The 20,694-nt window shown below is 41.0% G+C and overlaps 1 protein-coding gene across 1 annotated transcript; it reads left to right on the top strand.

Moving 5' to 3' along the window:
- The first annotated feature begins 72 nt into the window (after positions 1-72).
- On the top strand, positions 73-19,091 carry EAF1 (ELL associated factor 1). The gene is made up of 6 exons (XM_084509361.1): positions 73-275; positions 3,345-3,439; positions 6,689-6,825; positions 9,386-9,552; positions 15,156-15,386; positions 17,373-19,091. The coding sequence occupies exons 1-6, from the start codon at positions 173-175 to the stop codon at positions 17,417-17,419; spliced, it is 780 nt and encodes a 259-aa protein (XP_084365487.1). The 5' UTR covers positions 73-172; the 3' UTR covers positions 17,420-19,091.
- The last annotated feature ends 1,603 nt before the right edge of the window (positions 19,092-20,694 follow it).

Below are 20,694 nucleotides of genomic sequence, written 5' to 3'. Positions count from 1 at the left end.
CCTGCCGAGGGCGGGGAGCTGCGGGGGCCGCCCCTGCAGGCCCCGCTCCCCCTCGGCCGCCGGCGCCGCCGCCCCGGAGCGCTTTCCCGGCTGCACCGGGAGCCCGGAAGGGCGCGGGGCGGCGGCGCACGCAGCGGGGCGGAGGAGAGGAAGGGAGGAGAGCGGCGGGGCCATGAACGGCTCGGCGAACCCGCTGCTGGACAAGGAGGAGCACCCGCTGCAGCTGGGAGAGAGCTTCGAGCGCCGGCCCAAGGCCTCCTTCCACACCATCCGCTGTGAGCGCCGCTCCCCGTCCTTCCCTTCCCTTCCCTTCCCTTCCCTTCCCTTCCCTTCCCTTCCCTTCCCTTCCCTTCCCTTCCCTTCCCTTCCCTTCCCTTCCCTTCCCTTCCCTTCCCTTCCCTTCCCTTCCCTTCCCTTCCCTTCCCTTCCCTTCCCTTCCCTTCCCTTCCCTTCCCTTCCCTTCCCTTCCCTTCCCTTCCCTTCCCTTCCCTTCCCTTCCCTTCCCTTCCCTTCCCTTCCCTTCCCTTCCCTTCCCTTCCCTTCCCTCTCATCAGCAGCCACAGTTTGAAATCCAGGGGTTGTGCTCATGCCAAGGCAACATGTAACCCTGCGACCTCCTAGCGATCTAGATACTAAGGCACTTTCCAGGAAAGCGAGGAGAAATGACTCAGACCCACACAGTATTGCCACATGCCTGGTGATGCTGAAGGGGAGAGACGAAGCGTGAGGCAAGGTCTTAAGCAGTAAGAGAGTTTGGGAATAATCATCTGGTTTTGTTGGTGTTTTCTTTTCAGACACCAGGTATGATACCAGCTGCTCATTCCTAGCAATGGGTGCATTTTCAGTCCTAGCAATGGGTGCGTTTTATTTCATATTAGGAAATGGTTCTGAAGGGGAGCTCACAATGTTTCTGTACTTGAATTTTGTGGGCAAGAAATCACTATTTTCTTCCCCTAAATGAGTTCAGCATTTAAAATAAGTAGTTAATCACCAGCAGTATGTGAAAACAATACCAAAGTCATATTTCAGTAGCCTTATGTTAAGGTGGGAAACTTGTACAGTCGGTAATAGGATATTTTGTTGTATGATGTGTGATCCTAGGCACAGTGTCATGGCCTGTTTTCATGCAGTGTGAGTATGTAGTTCCAGTGAGATCATTCATCTGAGTGAGACTTGGAAGAGAAACTTTCTAGATCAAGCTTTTATTCGAGAAGATGATCAGTGTTTGAAGCAAAGCTATTTCCCTAAACAGTGAGCCTCCATCTAACGCATCAACATCTAAATTTGTGTGGTTCACCCCTCTGATATGCATAATTACAGCATGTTAAGGGATACCATGCTATATGTATGGTGTATTTAACTGTTTATGCCTAATACGGAAGGCTTCTAGCCAGCACTAACACGCTAGCAAATCTTCATTTATAATTTAGTTTTCAAATAGCCTGACCATCAGATAAATGAGGTTGCAGTCTGGTACTTTCTGAATTAAACCCAAGCTGTATCCAGATAGAAATCCAGTGTATTTCTAGTATTGACAGTGCTTTCAAGTTCTGATCAAGTCCTTAAGGGGTTGCAAAGCCAAGGCGCTCCAGACTACAAGTGAAAGAGGGCAGTTTTATTGCAAAGAATTTTTTGTGAGGTGTGTTTTCAGTGAGTGACACTCAAGTGAGATCTCTTGATTTTCTGGTTAAAACTTTATTTTTCTAGACATTGATCTGGAATGATTTATCTGGGATCTAAGTGCAATATTATTCCTGTAATCCTCTTCACGCAAACTACAGTAAGAGGATTTTGCAGGCTAAATTTGTCCGTGCCTTCTTAAAATGCTTTATTATTTTCTGTAATGTTTATGACATTCCATGCTGAAAAACTGGGTTACCATTGGAAAACATCTGAAACCATTTGACTTTTGGAAAAAAGGGTTGTGATTACATTTGGATAGAAATGTGTGCTCCATCTCAACAAAATTAGCCATGCACACCTAATAAGCTTTCTAAAATGAAAGCAATTAGTTGCTCTTAGCAAATATGCAACATTGTTTTACTGATACCTAAGAAAGAAGCATGACACGATGAGCTTTTTCATTTAGTGACTGCTCTGCTGAAACTCTAGATCCCCTTTTTGGCAATGCCACTTACTCTTCTACAGCTGGTTTGTTTTGTTTTGTTTAGCAAGCCTGCACATAAAATAGGTGGGTGACAATAGCTAGAAATAGACTGAGCAGATGAAAATGAGGGATGTGATTTGGTCTGGCAGTTAAGGCATGAGGATTAAGTCAAGTGTGGCCAATTCTGCTTGTTGTGCTGTCAAAGTAAAACTCAATTAGACATTAACATCCCCTTAATGAGAATTTTTTACAAGCTGTTTTTTTTTTCCTGCAAATATGCTTTTCATTGTGGAATTACATTTTTTTTTTTTTTTTCTGATATACGAATGTCTTAACTAATGCAGCAATTAATTGTCTTGGTGGTGACCATAGTTGCACTGCTTCATATCCAGAGATGCTAGAGTTTTACATATATATATATATATATATATATATATATATATATAAAATCTTATTTCACTTTGTCTAAATCCTGTCAAAATGTTACTTTTTTTTTTTTTTTATGGCTCATCAGCATGTCAGAATTATTGAGGGGAACATACTGAAGTTAAACATACTTAAGTAAAAATGTTCTTGGTTCAAATAAATATACTAAACAGAAGCCCATTATTTGGGGGACACGGCATTCTCTACAGTGCAGCAATTTTTTTGAGACTAGGGCTAATTTAGAGCTTTAACTCTCTCAACTTAGTCATGCTCTCCATCCACAGCAGCTTTGGCCTTGTGTGGAGCTCCTCCGAGGTCTCCTCTAATCTTAAGGAGGTGTTATGAAGGCAAGATGCCTGTTAGTAGTCAGAAATATCAGTGAGGCTAAATGAACTGATTTCACTAAATTAATCTTTGCCACAGATGCAGTCCTCAGCTTTGAAACTGGCAGGAGCCACCCAGAGCCCTGGGTCTCAAAGTTGTTACCCCTTTGGGATGCTTGGCACAGTTTTGCACCTGTGTGTCAGGTCACCAAAAGCCTGGGCTTTGGAGAAGCCTTCTTTTGGTCTTCCAGACACTGTCTAGAAACTGGCTCATTTTAAAAAGCAAATGTAGAGTCTGGTATCATCACGTGGCTGGGGCTCTGAGCACAGACGCTTTGTACCGGTGCGTTATTACACCCTTGCTGTAAACTACCGTGTATTTTAGCATTCCCTGTAATCACAGTGAATGTGCAGTGACTTTTTACGGGGCAGCATTCTGACGGCTTCAAGACTCTTGGAAACATAATCACCATTATTTTCCTCTTTAGATGATTTTAAGCCTGCCTCGATCGATACATCTTGTGAAGGGGAGCTCCGAGTTGGTAAAGGAGACGATGTAACCATCACTTTGCCACATATTCCAGTAAGTGTGCTACATGTTGCCCTGTTTACTTGAAGAACTTTGCAACATAGATCTTCTACTGTACATGTTCTTTTTCTCTTTCTTTGTAAAAACAGGTGGGCTCAGTATTTGAGCAGCCAGACTGGCAGCACAGTACGTGGGGGAAGGACTACACTATTGACTCTTTGTTAAGGGTTTTATTTGTAAGGTTCCAGTTTGAGCATTTGTTTTGATTCCTTCCTGCTGTTATTACTTGATTAACGAGAAGACTTTGCCTGCTAGCTGAAGCTCTAGGGTGGTTTCCGTCCCTTTTAGTGCTTCAGCTTAAAGAATAAAGGCAGAATAACTTCGGGTTTAGTCAACATGTGATATTCAGAAGCCATGGGTAGGCCCGTGAGCTTGCTCATTGCAATAACGTGTACAGATAGCACAGACCATTCCCTGCCTTGAGCTTTATCAATGGAAGCGAGAGGGAATTTTCTACTGAGTGACAATGAAGTGGTTTCCCATCCACTTCCTCCTCAAATTATGCCATAAAGATCTATAGCGTGAGGATGATGGTCAAACAGCAATAAAACAAGTGCTCAAACTCTTTATAGATGCAGTTGTTTTGTAATTGAGGGCTCGGTGGCTGCCTTCCCAAAACAAAAGAAAGTGCTTACATGCTGGAACCGGATTTGTTTATTAGCTGAAGCTAATGCTACGTGTCAAGCCAATAAACCAGCGTGCACAGATGCAGATAGGTTTGGTGGTTGCAGGGGAGCACCCAGCAGTTTGGAAGCCATGTGTCAGATCCTCGTGGTGGTGTTTTTTCTAGCATGTTGGTGTTTTTAATTGGCAGGTGATGGTTCTGTGGTAATTCCCACTGAATGAGGCTTTAACCTGCTTCCCCTGCTCCTGTTTTTTATATGGCTTTGGTCACGTTTAGTGCAGCAGAAGGTTGTGTGCTTTTGTTTGGCTATAAAAGTGAAGAGCTCAGTAGTGCTATTAGGGAGCAGGCAACAATGTTTAATAGCAATGCCATTCATCTTTGACTGGGAACTGTGTTGTTCATTCATCTTTTGTGGTGAACAACATCGCTTGTAACATCCCTTTCCAAATCTCTCTACCGACAAGTTTAATTTGTTTGTCTTCCCATGAGTATGAGTGGCTTTCAGCCTGTGCTGTGCTCCAGAGGGGTAAGAGCTAGCTGCACTAAGTGCAGCCCCTGGATGTATGTTGTTCCATGGAAGTGGTGTGTATGTTCAGCAGAAAGAGCTGGGAAACACTGGGTATGATGAAGCAGAGTGAAAAGTTCTGAGGCCACTTCATCCTTACAAGGTTTACCAAATTTAAATTTCTTGTAGCCCAGTTTGCTTCTGAGCTCCATAACAACAAGCAAGATTCAGATTCTGGCTTGGTTTTGTTTGTTTGTTTGTTTTGTTTGTTTGTTTGTTTTTTTGAAATTGCCTGATCCCTGTGGATATCTCTGTTTGATGATTTGTTCAGTGGAGATGTTTTCGTGTCCCTTGCCACTTGGGTAACTTGAAACACTATTTCTACTCGTGGCTTTTGCATTTGATAAACAGTCTTAGTTGGGGAAATGAAGGATTTGTTTGTTCTAAAAAGAAACTATACTTGAAGGGTTAAATCTGTTTTAACAAACCTGGTTAAATGTCACCTGTTCCATCTGCCGCCTTCTGTCCTGTAATCATCAGAATCCGTAACCAGCGTTGTTTAGGCACTAACATAAACTAAATATTTAATTTTAAGTAATGGATGGGACTATTGATTTGTTTAGGTAGGACTTCCATTTCTGCTTATTTTTTAGCCAAAATTGCAGTCTTTTCTGAGTTAAGAGGCCTCTAGGCATCAGAATGATGGCCAACAAACTTTGATCATTTTTCATTAAATTTGTGTTTTATGTTTCCTGACTTACTTGTCAACAGGGAGCTGGCTTTGACTTTCAGCTTGCTTTTTATTCTCTTAAATGTTATTTTCCTCTCTTAAATGTAGGAATGATAAAAATGTAAAATGCCTTTGAAGACTAGACTTTCATGAGACTGATGTTTTCTGAATCGCATCTGTATATCTTACGCTTTCTTTGTTGGGAATTCAAATATTTTGCCCTGACTATTCTGAAGCCATTTCAGAGTAAAACATATTCTACTTATTAGCAGTATTGAGAACAGGGATTTCATTCTGAGTGGATAAAATTTGTTTGTTCTGCTACTCTGAATAAAACGTATTCCTCTTGTCCCTGATTTCAGTTGCTTTCCTGCTGCGTGTATGAAGAAGCATATGAAGAAACATTTTTTAAAATTTCTTTTGTAGAATAGCATTACGTTACAGAGAAATTTGAGAAGGGCTCAAAGCTGAGAACTTATTTCAGTACGTTTCGTAGAGCAACATGTCCTGTTTTGATACGGTCAGATGCGTGTCCGTGCTGCTGTGTGCAGGTAGACCATAACTGAATCTGCCTTCTGTAACCCCCAAACCAGGTGTATGAGCCTGCCTTTGTGTGAATAAACTACAGTGTAGCTTAACCTCAGCAATATCTGTTAGACAATGTAGAGGACCACATGAATTTGTCTTTATTGCTTCTCGGTCTAAGCCATTAGATTTATACGGCTCTATGCAGTGTTGTGTGGACTTGAGGACTTCCTAGAAGGAGTCAAATACCCCATTTGCTTTTGAAAAAACATTTTGGTGGAACTGCTCAGCTTCTACGTGTGAATCTGAGTTTGAAGAAGGCAGCTGTTCTTACATAGTTTGTGAAGTTGCTTGTAAAACTTGTCTTCTTAAATATTGTCTTCTTTTTTCACCTCATAGAATAAATGCAAAGCATTTTAAATTATTTTTCAGTTGACCACATATTTCTTTAGGCAGTAGTTCTGCTACAAGAGTGATTAGAATTTTAGTTCATATCCAAACCCAAGATTTCTTGAGCAGAAATTTCTGACATTCGTCAGAATCAGCTATGCAAATTCAGCTATATTGCCATTTTGGGAAGGAGAACTGTAAGTAATGGCAACTAAGGAGAAGATGTTTTGTCACTGCAGAGACACTTAAAATGATGAAAGGCACCAATATTGCTGTGAGAAAATGTCTGTTTCTGCTGTGTTAACTGTATTTTTCCCCTTTCATGAATGAATATTTTCTGAAAGAACTAAATATTAGCTACTTAGTCTCCTAATTAGAAGAGTATGTGCATACATTTGTTTTAGTGTTTATAAACTTGTGGACAGGGGAATATAACCAAATAAATATGTGCTCTTTCTTTGATACCAGGGTTCAACTCCTCCAAGGACTGTGTTTAAAGGAAATAAAAGGCCGTATCAGAAGGACTGTGTGCTTATTATCAATCATGACACTGGGGAATATGTACTGGAAAAACTTAGTAGCAGCATTCAAGTCAAGAAAACAAGGTAAAGCTGGTGACAGGGCTAAGTTAAGAGGACAAATTTTTGCTGGTTTTCTGCTCAGTCCGTCTTTCAAACATGAACCCCGTTTTCTTTTATTTTGTAGTTATGTTTGCTTACTAAACTTTATCAGCTCTACATGGCCGTTATCTTGCCAGAAATGCAAATAGCTATTGGGAATGTGAATCCAAGAGTAAAGAATTTGTAAATTCTCAGCTGCTGAAAGGACGTAATTATAGTTTGCAATGAAACACCTCTGATGATTTGGAGGTTTGGAAGCTGGCTGAAAGATGGGATGTGTTTCAGGAATCTCTGGTTAGTTGAAATAGAAGATGGAAATATTAGGCTGTCAAAAGGATTGTTGGACTTCATAGGTTTGTTCCCTACAGCTTCCTGTGGGAGTCATGGTGCTTTAATAATATGCTATTAAGGTGTAAGAAACACTCATCATCATTTTGGATCAATGCTATACAGAGCAGAGCAAAAGTCCAAAGCCTCCAGTTGAGGAGAGGAAAAGAAAACTGAGGGAATTATGGTTGTGAGGTTTTGCCTGGAATTGCTGAGGCCAGAAATCCTTTCTGACCCAGTATTCTGATTTCACTGCACAAATGCTACAAAGTGAGCAGTCAAAACATTTTTAGTAATATTGCTGTTCTGCAGCTGCCTGAAGCTTCTGCACCATGTTCTTCCAGCACCACTGAGCCACAGGTTTTTTAAATCTAAAGTGAAAGCGGTTATTCAAATGTCTCACAAAGAAGAAGCTCTTAAACAATTTTACGAGTATGATACATTTAAAAAAAAAAAAAAAACATTTACTGCAGTGTTGAGCTTTTAGCTGCTAAAGCTAATAGAAACGTGGGTTGCAGGTTGTCAAGAGTTGGCTGGAAGTTTGCCAAAAACCACCTTGAATTAAAGGTAAATGGGTTGTAACACTCTGAGTCACTGATGTGAAAACTCATCCATGTGGCATTCAGAGGCAAGGCATCTTGTCCAGTGGATATGAGCACATTATAAATGAGATGTGGAATGCCAACAATTTAAGTTCTGCTGGCTTTGTCTGGGTGAAGCTTAAGTCAGAAAGAAGCACAGAAATGCAAGGAGAACTTGGGCTCAATGGGGTGTTTAGGATCCATTGAGTTTTGGCTCTGTCAAGGTTTAAAGTATTTCAACTTTTCTTAAGCAGAGGTAGGGTAGAAAAAAATTGGAGACTCGTGTTTTGAGAAATGGTTATTTTTTTTTAATCTGTTCGGTATTCTAGCTCAGAAGTGGCATTTTTTCGTGGCTACTTTGATCTTTAACGACCTGTGGACACCCTGTGGGAGCAGAGTTATTAGTGTTAACATCTTGATTACATTCCCAGGGAAGTAATTGCACTTTTTCTACATAAAGACTTCTGTAGTTCCAAGAGCATGATTAATACTGGAAACAATCTTTTGCTTTTATCTTTTTATCTTTCACAGGAGACAGTATATCCCCAGATCTCCACTTCTACTGTAAATGACTAATGTAAAGTGTAGTAATGTGGTATCTAAAGGCAGCATTTCAATGATGAGTGAGAGGTGGCTCTGTTTTTTGAGGTTGCATCTATCATTCAATGTGGCATGGAGAAAGAATCACAGAATCCTGAGAGATGCCTTAGTTAACACTAAATGTACTAGCTCAGGTAACCACTAGTGGTTTAGCTGAAGTCCAAGAAGTTCCACATAGGCTAGTTTAACTTTTTTTCTTGGTGGGATTAGCTCACAGGCACAAAATGTCATATTACTGATCTGGGACCATCCTAGAAGCAGAACTGAGCTCTTAATGTCCAGCTGGTTCTGCACTATGCTATGTACAGACATATTCCCAAAGGCTTTATGACAAATACACTTCATACTTTAAACCTCATTATGGTGTATCATAGAGGGACCTGAATACATTCTGTTTTGTTTTTCTTGCAAGGATAATTGACTGTTCTACAATCTGAATCACATCATTGATTCAGAAAAATGAAGAAGCGCTTGAGTTGGATTGAACAGCTAGGCTAGACATTATTCTGTGGAAGATTTTCCACTAAGGAAATATCTTAAACTGTTTTTTTATCACTTTTATTCACTTGCAAGTGAATGAAAAATGGAGCAAATGCTTGCAAACTGATTGCTCCAGTCAGGTTGACCTCTAAGAGAGTTCAGTTTGAGACTGTACAATTGCAAGTGAGAAAATAGTTCCTTTTGCTAGGATAGTTTTAAGCAGGATTTTGTTTTGAGTGGATTTTTTTTATATATAGGTTGCTAATTGTTTTTTAACAATACAACTATTAATTGCTAAATTAAAGCCTTCATTGTTCTTCAGCTAGTGAGTTTGGCAACACTAAAAAACATCTGGGTTTGAAAATATATTTTGTAAGGATGCAGTATGCAGATTTGCTGTTGAGAGCATGTTTTGCATACAGAAACCTGTCAATCACTGTTCAGCTTTATAAAGCAATGTTCAAAAGGAAGTCACACATCATGCATTATCACGAGGATACTGAAAAAGCTGAACACGGTTGCACAGCCCTGCTGAATGTCTCTGGTTCTTGTTTCAGAGCAGAGGGTAGCAGTAAGATCCAAGCCCGAATAGAACAACAATCTGCCCGAGCCTCTCAACCTCCTTCACAGTTCAGAGCCCCAACCAAGCCAGCAACTGGACCTAAAACTTCTCCTTTGAAAGATAACCCTTCACCTGAGCCTCAACTGGATGACATTAAGAGAGGTAAAGAAGGGTTTGTAGTTTCCTGGGTTTTGGTTGGCTTCCTTTCTTCTTTTAATAAAAACTATGGCTTAGAATTTATACAAACGCATTAGAACATACAGGGATTCAAAGCTGGTACTTGGCAGCTGGTTTGTTGTCTTTATATCTCATTTTAAGGTATCTTAATGAATTATTTATTCTCTTCTGCCAGCATAGGCATTTATGCTGCAATCTTCTCTGGCAGGAGAGAGCTTCTTCCTTCCAGGTTATCTTCTCTCTTCTAAACTATTTCTCTGTTCTGAGAAGAAGACAATAGGTGTGGATTCAAAAGGTAGAAGCTAGGGCAGCTGAATGCTAAAAGGCTGAAAGGGTGTCTTAGGTAACAACAACAAACGCTGATCCACGATCTCATCGGAGACCTGGAGTCTGTGTCATGCCAAGCAGTGTTAATAGGGGAGGGATGAGAGAGAAAACAACTGCACAGCTTCCATTACCACAACCACTCCTCTTTGGCTTTTATCACACCTGCCATTTAATTGTCCTTAAGAGCCTTGAAGAACTTCAAGAGATTATTGGCCCAACTTTGTCTCCTGCTCAAGCAATGCTTTGTTTCAGTGCTGCGCTGTGGGCAGGGCTCACTTTCTTGGCCCAAGTCCTTCCTTTCCTGCTGGTGTGGTACCTGGTTTTTCTGTGGTTAATACAGTCAAAATGGGGATAATCTTAAATTTTAATTTTTATTTGGTTCTCTTGGATTTCTTGTCTGGCAGACAGAATTATTTTATTTCAAGATTGTTCTTTCTGTCTAGTATTTTCTTTCTGGGTCTCTTCCCTTGTCCCATATAGCTATTTTTGCCTGCAGACTTAACCTATATTCATTTCCTAGCCTATGGTAAGAGCTTAGGAGGTTTTGATGTTGTTTTTGTTTTGTTTTCAGTTCTTGGTAATCACTGGGTGACGCTTTTACAGCTAAGCTGTCTGTGTGTCTGTATAGGTGCTGACTGGTCTCACGCTTTCACAGCAGTAGTATTTGCAGTACCTGGATCTGGTCAGCAGACAGAATTGAAGTCAGAGACTTTGTTAGCTACAGTTCCCTTAGCTGCATTGCCATTTTTATTTTCCGTGCAATAGGTAAGGAGAAAGATATCAGGTTATATATCAACTTAAGAATTCAGTCAGTTGTGAATTTTAAATGTCTTTACTTATGATGTATAATAAGCTACTTAACCATGTGGGCACTCTTTCACATACTTACAGCAATTTATAGAGGTCATGTTGTCACAACAGAATTTCTATATTTGTCTGGTGCAACGTCTGTTCTGCAATGACCATTTTCTAGTGGTCTAAAATAATAAGTCACATTATTTAAAACTGATCTAGTGATTTTTTTTTCCACATTATTGTTTTTTATTGGGAAATACTTCCAAACAAATAACCTGTAGAGTTTGGTTTCCAAAATCAAGCCAAACAACACCTGACTCATACTAAAAATAGGATGTTGAGTTGGCATATCATAGAGAGTTCTTCAAGGTCCAAAAAGGAAGAAAGCAAAAATACCCAGGCAGTTTTCTTTCTGCTTATGGTATATATTATTTTTAACTTTTTAAGCACTCCTCAATTCTAAGCAATCCTCAAGCTTTTGGTACCCTTGAAAATAATCATTGATTATCCACAGTGTCAGCATTACTAAACAATTTATGTCGTGAGAAACTATTTGGGAAAGGTAGAACTAAAATGGCACCATTGTACAATGAAAATAATAAAACTTAAATGTAAAAGCTGTGAGATAGTCTCTTCAGAACTTGAAAATCTGTGGCCATAAAGATGCACATTAAAGGAAAACTAGCAGGAGTGAAGACTATATTCTTTCCAATCAAGCAGTGGTCTTCCTTTTGGATGAATTAGCTCCTTTCTATTAAAAATAAATAAACATATAGCTGAAATTCTCTGTTGTTTCTTCAATGGACACAGCACAGAACTTACAGTCCTTAGAGGAGGTGGTTAAAAGCATCTCTGTGGCACTATGGCACTCTTTTTCTTCCCAGTATGCCCTACTCAAGGGTGTGGTAAGATGCATAGCCCTTGTGATGTTTAACAATGGTTTTAAGCAAACCTCAGTGCAGGCTTTTGCTTACCTCCACTACACTCAGCTGTGCATTCCCCCAGCTCCCCTTACAGATGAGCTGGGAAATGAACTTGCAGGTAGGTCAGTCCTCTCATCCATCCCGTTACACAGCTGTCCAAACAGCAGTGCCTGAGGAGAGAAGCAGAGCACGTGGGAGTTGAGCCAGTACTTTCCTCCGTGCAGGAGACCTTTGGGAGGCTGTCTCCAGGGTCCCACACTAGCAGAGTCTTTTCCTGTGCAAGCTTTTATATTGTCCCCCTGCTTGAAGGGAACAACAGAGAGGGTAAGAGCTTGTTTGTTCAAATACTTGGCTGCCTATGATCAAGTTTCATTAAGCAGTGAATGTTTAGACACACACACCACAATACAGTCATTTATGTGCATGAAATTACTGGCATTTATCAGATATACTTGACCACAACAGAAATGTTTTTAATAACATTGACGTAATTTAAGTGTGCGGTACCTGAAACAACACCAAAATGTATTTCTGGTTCGGAAACTATAAATTCAGTGCTTAAAAATCTGAGCAGATATTGTTTATTTAAAATGCAGCCGTAGTCCTGGAAGTATTATTCCACAGAACTGTATTTGTCTCTCAAGGACTTCTCAATCAAATTTGCACTTCACTGTAAAATACTGCATCTTCTAGCTGCCATCTCTGCATACTCAAAATGCCAGTATCGAGTTGATTTCTATCCACCCTGCATACCATTATTAACAGTGATTATTCTGCTATGAATGTACAGCCTCATTCTTCATAAAGCTGAGTGACTTTATTTCCAAAAGCCCTTGGTGTTCTTGCAGCCCAAGGTTAGGACTTCAGTTAAAAATCCTGCAGAGCCTTTTGGAGTCGAGAGAAGAGGCAAGAACACTTAGCCATGATTACTGAAAGAGATTAGGACATTTGATACAAAATACATAGAAAAAAGAGCCCTGTTGAGAAAGGCTGTTTTGTGTTTCTATGATGATTTCTGACCTTGAATTTTTTTCTTACTCTAAAACTGCACGGACTGCCAGTATAAGACAGTAAGCTGTTTTCTTTTCCTGAAAGAAAGCCTACAGTGCTATCATGAAATATGCAAAAGTTAAGGTTCCCGTGGCAATGTCAGGTTTTTCAGATTATGTAGACTCATTTAAAGTAAATGTACAAAAACATACTGTATGAAAAGCTTTCTTCAAACTATGGCACATCCTCACTCTTGTCATCTTTTAAGCCTTAAAGGTTCATCAACAAGGTGTTTGATGTTGTGGAGCAAAAAGTGATGTGACTTTTTCATTGTTCAGCTTAGGGTATATGTACGTGCATATACACTCACAACTATTTTAATTGAAGGCACCACAAGAAAGCATTTAGCCAAGGCTTCAATACCTGTAACTGCACTAAGTGTAACAGGCAAATTGGAAATGCAAAATCTGACAGCTTTAAAGTAGATGTGTTCTTTCTGTACGGCTTTGATGTCATTGTTGGCTTAACAACAATGTCGTGTCTTTGGCAGGGTGACACGAGGGATTTGAACAAACTTTCTTAGTGGTCCTGCTGGAGTTGTGCCTGAAACTTTCAATGATGCAGCAGCCACCATAACACTTGTGGAAACAATTATGTTTTTCTCATCTGCCCATAGATTAGACATTCACAATTCTAGACTCGATGGTTTAAGAGACAAGACACCTGAAAGGAAGCGAAGGAACAGCCTCTGTGAGGTGAAAGTTGATTAGAAAATGGTGTCAGAACTGAGTTTTCATCCCTAACCACTGTCATGGACAACACCCTTGTGTATATATATATTACAAGGGAAAGAGCTACTTTTTCCCCATTTTCTTCTGTGACTTTCTTAGTCCTGAACTCAGAGAACGTTTATAATTTGAAATCTTAGCTATGGTTAGGCTGAGAGCAGTGACTTACGAGTGCTCATTTGTATGTGTATCAGATTCCAGCCATGAAATGGATTTTTTAAGGCCTGCAAGGCTGTGTTGGGAGGGACAGAGGGAGAAAGGCATTACAGTACAAAATTGTATCTTCTGTTGGCCTAATCATATATTCTTCATCCCTCTTCCAGTAGTCTCTTATGTCTTAAGAGATGAAAGAGTAAGCTTTGCTTGGCATACTAATAAAGCACAAAAAACACAGGTGCTCTAGTCAGGGATCTAGCTTCAGGAAGTTAAGTTGGGGCAACAGCCCCACTATCCCTAAATACCCAGCCAGAGTTAGTCACATGGTTGTTCTTTTTCAATATGCCTCTAATTCAATATAACTATAACATTTGAAATTGAGCTCTGAACTTTGAAATTGAAAAGTTGGAGGTTTAAAATTGGCAACTCTGAATAACTCACAAGCTTGATCGAAGGTGAATTTTGCCTGGTATCAGTTCCCCATTTGTTGGGTAGAGATGATAGTACATGTGTTGTCTCTCACTTCTTTCATTCTTGTCTCTTTGGGCTGTGAGTTCTCACAACGTGGATTTAGAGCTACTACCACAACGATGGGCTGGCTACGTTTTGAGTGTTTCTCGTACTTTGTATGGCATGCGTGTGGATATGGTTCCCTCTTGGAAACCTGCCTAGGCGAACTGAGTCATTAGATACTTGACTTTTTGGGTGGATACAAAAAATGTCTTCTAATAGTATTTAGGACACTTGTAATGATGACAAGTTTAACAATGTGGATTGGTTTGGGGTGACTTACCTTAATGGCTGTTTGGTAACTGGCTGTTCAGCCAGCATCACCTCTTGCCGATGAGGCTGTCATGGTATTCCCCTATTTCTCTGCACTGGCAACCCTAAAGTGAGGTGTGGCTGACTTGAATGACTTCCCAGTTTCAGAATAGTCTGTTTTTCCTGGCTACTTGTGAGCTCTGTAGCAGGTTAGGGTACTGTTACTAGTCCAACATGTGAATATTCTCATGTATTCTCATCTGCTGCACTGCAGAGTTTATCTGGTGTTGTTTATCTGTTTCTCAGGTTTGATTAGAGTGAGTTGTGTGCCTTTGTGCTGGAGCAGTTTCATACATTATCTTAAGGCAGTTCCTGTTGTGGCCTCTCTCTCTCATTGCATTTTCCAAAAGCCTAAATGTCAGTGATGTCTAACAGAATTTAAATTCCTGCATGTTTAAAAGTTTGTTTGTTTTGTTTTGTTTTTAATAAAAGAAGGGCTTGCTGTTGGCCTGTAAAATTTGATCAGAAAATTTATTTACTTTGTATGTAGAGCATATAACTTGTGGAAAATAATGAAGCAGGAAGCACTTTCATGAGCATGAAGTGTATAGATAGTAAGTGAAGGTTTTTATAATACTATCTTTGCTGCTCTTTAAATTCAGCTGCAACAATTAGGTTGAAAAGTTGTCATAATTTCTTGTTTTTCCTTCCTGACTCTCCCTTTCATGTGAGGTATTTTGATGTGATAAATTATGCTCAAGAAAACTCTTGCATTTTCACATTCTTTGCCCAGATTCCGTGGGGCCCTATTCATGGTTTCAACCAGATGAATGTCCTTTTCTTTCAGAGCTGAGAGCAGAGGTTGAAATTATTGAGCAGATGAGCAGCAGCAGTGGAAGCAGCTCATCGGATTCAGAAAGCTCATCGGGGAGTGAAGATGAAAGCTCCAGCAGTGAGGGGGAAGAGCCAGCACATGTTTCCCCTTCCCAGCCACCTCACCAGCAGTATAACAACAGGAATGCTGTTGCTAATGGCACCAGCAGGCCACAAGGAAGCAATCAGCTCATGAACACGCTCCGTAAGTAAATCCTTGCATCCTATCACTGCTGAAGCTGCTTGAGAGCACTCATTTTCTTAGCATGTTAAGCGAACTCCTTGAAGTACAGCTGGTTGAACAGTAGTCCCAGGGAGGTGCGCTGGCTGAAATATGTGGACAGATTTTTTGAACAGAAGGCTGAGACCTATCTGAAGGTGTGGAGATTGCTTCAGTCTGGTTTAGAGCCCATGGGCACCAATGTGATGGCCCCCATCGGCCATGCTGAGCCTTGATTCAGGCCTCCAGCTGGAAAGAGTGGGTAGCAGAGCATCAGTGCAGGGGATATGGGGCACTGGAGGATGGGAACCACTTTAGTGTGAAAACACAGATTAGGTATAAATAGTGGGATTGCCACATGTGTCAGTGAAAGTCCTGTGGAGAATTGTGAATGACACAAGGCTGTCCTGTGATCACAAATGCACGGTCTCTTTATTTTTGCTATTAGCAGTGTTGCTTTGTCAGAGGATTTGCTCTATACTGTGCTGGTTTCAGTTGTGTTTTCATGAATACCACGATTTGGATATTTTGAATGTTTGCCAAATACTCGCTTAAAAACATCACAGCTCTAATGTTTGAAGGCACTGAATCACTACAAACTCACTCCATCATTTAAAAAGTATTTCTGTCATATTGGACTCTCCCTGGGCAGATGGTATACATCTGTGTTGCTCTTCCCTTCTGCTAGATCAGGTTCAGTGCATTTACATTAAACTAGAGCTTAGTTATCATAAATTGTTCTTAATTCCTCCTGAGGCATTTCTGAGTACATCTCTTGGCATCCACGCACAGTGAACTGGTGGAGTTTAAATGCAGATAAATACAGGGTTTCCAGCTTCAAGAAGACAAGTTAGATGTTATATAGACAATACTGAAAAGGCCTGCTGGAAAACTGGAGAGGCCAGTCAGTGTTTCTGTCAGTACTGTATGCTAGAGGAGACCCTTGGGTGAATTCCAAAGTTCAGCAGTGTCAGTGGGACTCTTTCATGTCCCTGTTTCTGAGTGTGAGCTGCCCCTGCCCTGCTTCTTTTGGCCATGACTACAATACTGCATAGGTCACTAAATTTCAAGAAGCCTTTGACCCCAGGAGAATGTGGGAGCTGTTGAGGTAGCTACTTCTCTTTTCAGGCAGTGGTTTCTGCCTGACCTTGAGTATTCAAGTCACTGGTAACCCTAAACCACATTTCCCCAAGAGGGGAAAGGAGATTAAGAAATCCAAGGCATAGCTGCTGCATACCTGCTTTGCCGAGGACCTGTGTTTGAGGCAGGGTCAGGGGAGAACATTCAAGGGGCTAGGTTTGGTTACCAGCATACAAACGTGATTATCGCACCCTTTTACCTCCTCTTTGTCCCCAAATCACAGATGCTCTGCAGGATGGGCTCTGAGACTGGAGGTTTGCTCCACATCCAGTCCTCTCTGCACTTTGGAGGGGTGCCCCTGGCCTTCCTTCACCTTCACACCCTGTGTCAGCTCAGTTCAGCCAGCAGCCTTGAGTTACAACAGCTTTAACATTCCTGCTGCCTTATTGACACATGGAGGCCTTGCCTTGGCTACCCAATCCTCCTTAAAACAACAACAGCAACAAAATCTATTTTAATTGGGTCGAGAAAGCCAGGGAATTCCCCAGTGCCTCGTCCTGGAGCCATGCACAGGAGCTTGGCCGGGTGGAGGCTGTGAACTCCTCCTGCAGCTGCTAGTGAGGGGAGCTCTGCCCTCCCGTGGGGAGCAGCCTTGGTGGCTGCGGAGCCAAGGAGGCTCCGTCTGGCCTGGATCAGGCCATGATGCAGCTCTTGGTGCTCTCGGGCACGGAGAGCAATTCCATTAGACTGAGGTGATGCTAGCGTTCAGTTCTTGTGTTCTTACTTAAATCTTCCAGCATACATGTTGACTGTTCTTTGGTTTCATTGCAGTGAAATGTGAATTAACGCCTACCTGCGCCTTGTGTTTTGTTGTTTTCTTGTTTTCCAAAGGAAATGACTTGCAGTTGAGCGAGTCTGGGAGCGACAGCGATGACTAGAGGCTGAGCTTTTGCTGTTTTATACATGGAAGAACTAATTTACCTTGAAGTGATCAAATTGCTTACAAGAGGATCTGGCACAGGAACAGTTCCACGTGTGGAATTTGAGTAGAAGGAATGTATAACCCTGCAAAATATTGGATGTCGAGGGCTGTTTTACTTTGTGAATCAAGTGTATATTTTGTCCATATTCTTATTCTTTAAAAGCTTTAAATAGCTATGTACAATAGGTAAGCCAATATATGGCGCTATGTTCCGGTCTGTTCATCATCTGTAAGCTTCAATGTGTAACTTCATCATGTCATCTAAAAATTTCTTGTCTGTAGAAGATATTCAGAAGATAATCAGCCCGGTGTGTCTTCAGGGATAGGGGAGGGGGGCGAGGGGGTTGTATATAGGGTGAGCATGAGTCAACAGTGAGATTTAAGAAAATAATGATAAGAATTCAGGAGCTAGAGTGTGCACTGAAGTGGGACTGATATAAATTATGTTTCAACACTAAGTTGATTTGTTTGATTTGGGACTTTTCTAATGTGTTTTTATTGCTATTTATGATTGATTTAATGGACATGCTTTTAAACAGTTGGGAAGGAGAAATCACAAAACCATGTTTGTCACAAACCTTGCTGCACCAGTGCCTTATAAGCAGTTTTTTTAAACAGAGCTTCAATTCCTGCCATCTTTTGTATGGGGAGCAATACTGAAGCCCCTTCAGATTGCTTTTTCAAAGAAGAGCTGTATTTCATGTACGGGCCAACTGCACTCTCAGGGCAGTTGCTCCAGTAAGATAAAGGATCTACATCACTCACCTGAACACACCAAACAGGAACCAAATCAGCATTTTCTCATGCAACTGAAGCATCTCATCTAATCCAGACCTTCAGACCTACATCTTCAGAAATACATAGGAGCCTGTTTTGCTCGTGAAATTGCAAGGTCACAAATGCAAGATATTGGACTTAACGAAATTGTAGGACCACAGCCGTGTTTGCAGTTTCCTAGAGGATGCAGAAAGAAGAGATGCCTAAGCAACTGTGCAACGGCAGAAGTCTCTCTCCCACCACAGTTGTCCAGGTAGACTTTAGTCCATATCGTTTGTTGGATGTGATCTCCGTGCTTGGCAGGATTACACAGAACAAGAAATATTTGCCTACGATGAAATTCACCCCTGTTTAAGGGGGTTTAAAGGGTGCTTAGCTGGATTATCATTAACTTATTTTTTTGCTCCAATGGAAAATGAGTGCCACAGGTAGCCTCTTAAGGTTGAACACAAGGCTGACTTTTTAAGCCCAAATTTAGTAACATAGGCCAAGTGACGCCACAGTTGTGGTGTAATCCGGGGGAACGTGAAGCTGAATTGGATGCCTCTCCATTCTTACGTGTCTGCTTTGCACTGCTTTTGTCCGTCTGATCATTTGTGTTTTAACTCCTGTTTCTTTAATGAGGAAAAGAAATGGGAAACTTTCATTTTTTTTAAGGTATTGAAGAGCAGGGGGACATTGGAAGGGAGATTTTATTAAATGGTTTATTTTTTTTGCATTCGATACATATTTAGGCATATTTTTGCATTATTGTACATACATTTAAAAATACTTCTTTTTTTAAAGTGTTTTATGATGTGGGTACATATTTTAACATACAATTACGAAATATACTTGATGTAAAACCACAATTGATCTCTCTTGTGTTTTTTTTTTTGTTGTTGTGTTGTTTTTTTCCCCGTTCCTTCTCTGAGAGTAAAAGTGCTGTGCTCTGACAAGCTTGTACCACTCTGGGATTTTACACTTCGGTGCAGGACATGTGCATGGTAGTTGGCGGCCTAATTAATGCTATTACTGCTCCTGACTTCCCAGCTTAAGATTTGAATGAGCAGGGAGGCGTTTCTGTTACCATTTCCCCATTACTGAAGCTTATTGCTGGGTTCTGCTGACGTTATTACTTGTGGCTAAATGGAAAAGCAGCAGCGTAACATTTTCATTGCTTCCTTCACTGGCTTCACGTGCACTCTGATTGCCAGGACACGTCATAGGAAGTTCACTAATTCTGTGTAAATAAAATATATGGAATATTCTTAAGAGGATAAGACAACACTAGGCTACATTGATTCAAATCACCACATGAATTACGGTTTAAATCAGCGAGTGGGCAAGCTTTATTCACACAGGAAGTTTCTGCCTTGTTTGTACTTGAGGTCATGTTTCCCTGCTCTCCCACCCCAAAAGATTTCTTCCCTTCCACATCTGTTGGTGACCAAATGAACCAATTTTTGTGAGACTGTGTATTGCTTCTAAAGGGCATTTGGTCATCTTTCGTGCTCCCTAGAGAGGCGTCATGTCAGGGGTGGCCAACCTCTGGTTTGTGAGCTCTTCAGACACGTGTTGCTAACCCAGGCTCTGACATGGGGCTGGTGAGTAACGTGGTGTCCTGCAGCCTGTTTGTGGGCATAAGCAAGCCAGTCCTTGTGGGTGACCAGCCCGTCCTTTCCTTGCCACTGTGGTACGAGTGGCTCCTGGCATCTCCCTGAGAAGCTGTCTGGGATCTCTGCCCTTCTCACAGGTATGTGGTGTGTGTTTGGTGAAGGTCAGCCATGTGGAGACCAGAAGGCAACTCATAGAGACACAAAATCTGGCTACCTCAGTTATGTTTTTCTTAACAAATATAAGTGTGGGGTAAAGCCATTGCCGGCCTGAAGTTTTGACTTGGGGCTCCTGAAGTTTGATGTTTTGTATGCTGAGAAATTGTAAATGTTACTTCTTTGTTGTTTGTGATTTGCAGTGAGTTCTATTCAGATGGAAATGGGAATTGAAATAACTTGCAGAAAAGCAGTTATTTAGCATTCTTTTAATTAGTTGACTGGCCGTATCTTTAACGTGCTGGAGAAATAAATTGACTAAAATATGTTTTGATAAAAACGTCTTAATGAAACAAGGTGTTCCTGAGTTTCTGGTACCTTCTAGTCCTGCAGGATTTTAGTGCTAGCAGATCTTAACCACCTTAGGCTAATTTTTTTTTTTTTTTTTACACACAAAGTAGGAACACTTTTTATATGCCAATTAGTTTAAATGGGAATAAACAGCACATATGGAATGCAATTATCGGAATGAACTGAAACTAAGTAAATATTTCACATTGAAGGGAAAGCTGCCTGCTGGCTGCGGTGAGGTTAGTGGCTCAGGACAGCTTCGGTTTCTGATGGTTTCTTCTTCAGAGACTTCATCCAGTGCAGTGGTTTGACTTCCCTTAAAGCTCCACCAGCAAACACAGCCTGCTGATGA

Source organism: Aythya ferina, assembly GCF_964211825.1.
Source record: "Aythya ferina genome assembly, chromosome: 2".
Classification (NCBI taxonomy): Eukaryota; Metazoa; Chordata; class Aves; order Anseriformes; family Anatidae; genus Aythya; species Aythya ferina.
Note: the sequence above shows the minus strand (reverse complement) of the source record. Positions and strands in the feature narration are given on the sequence as shown.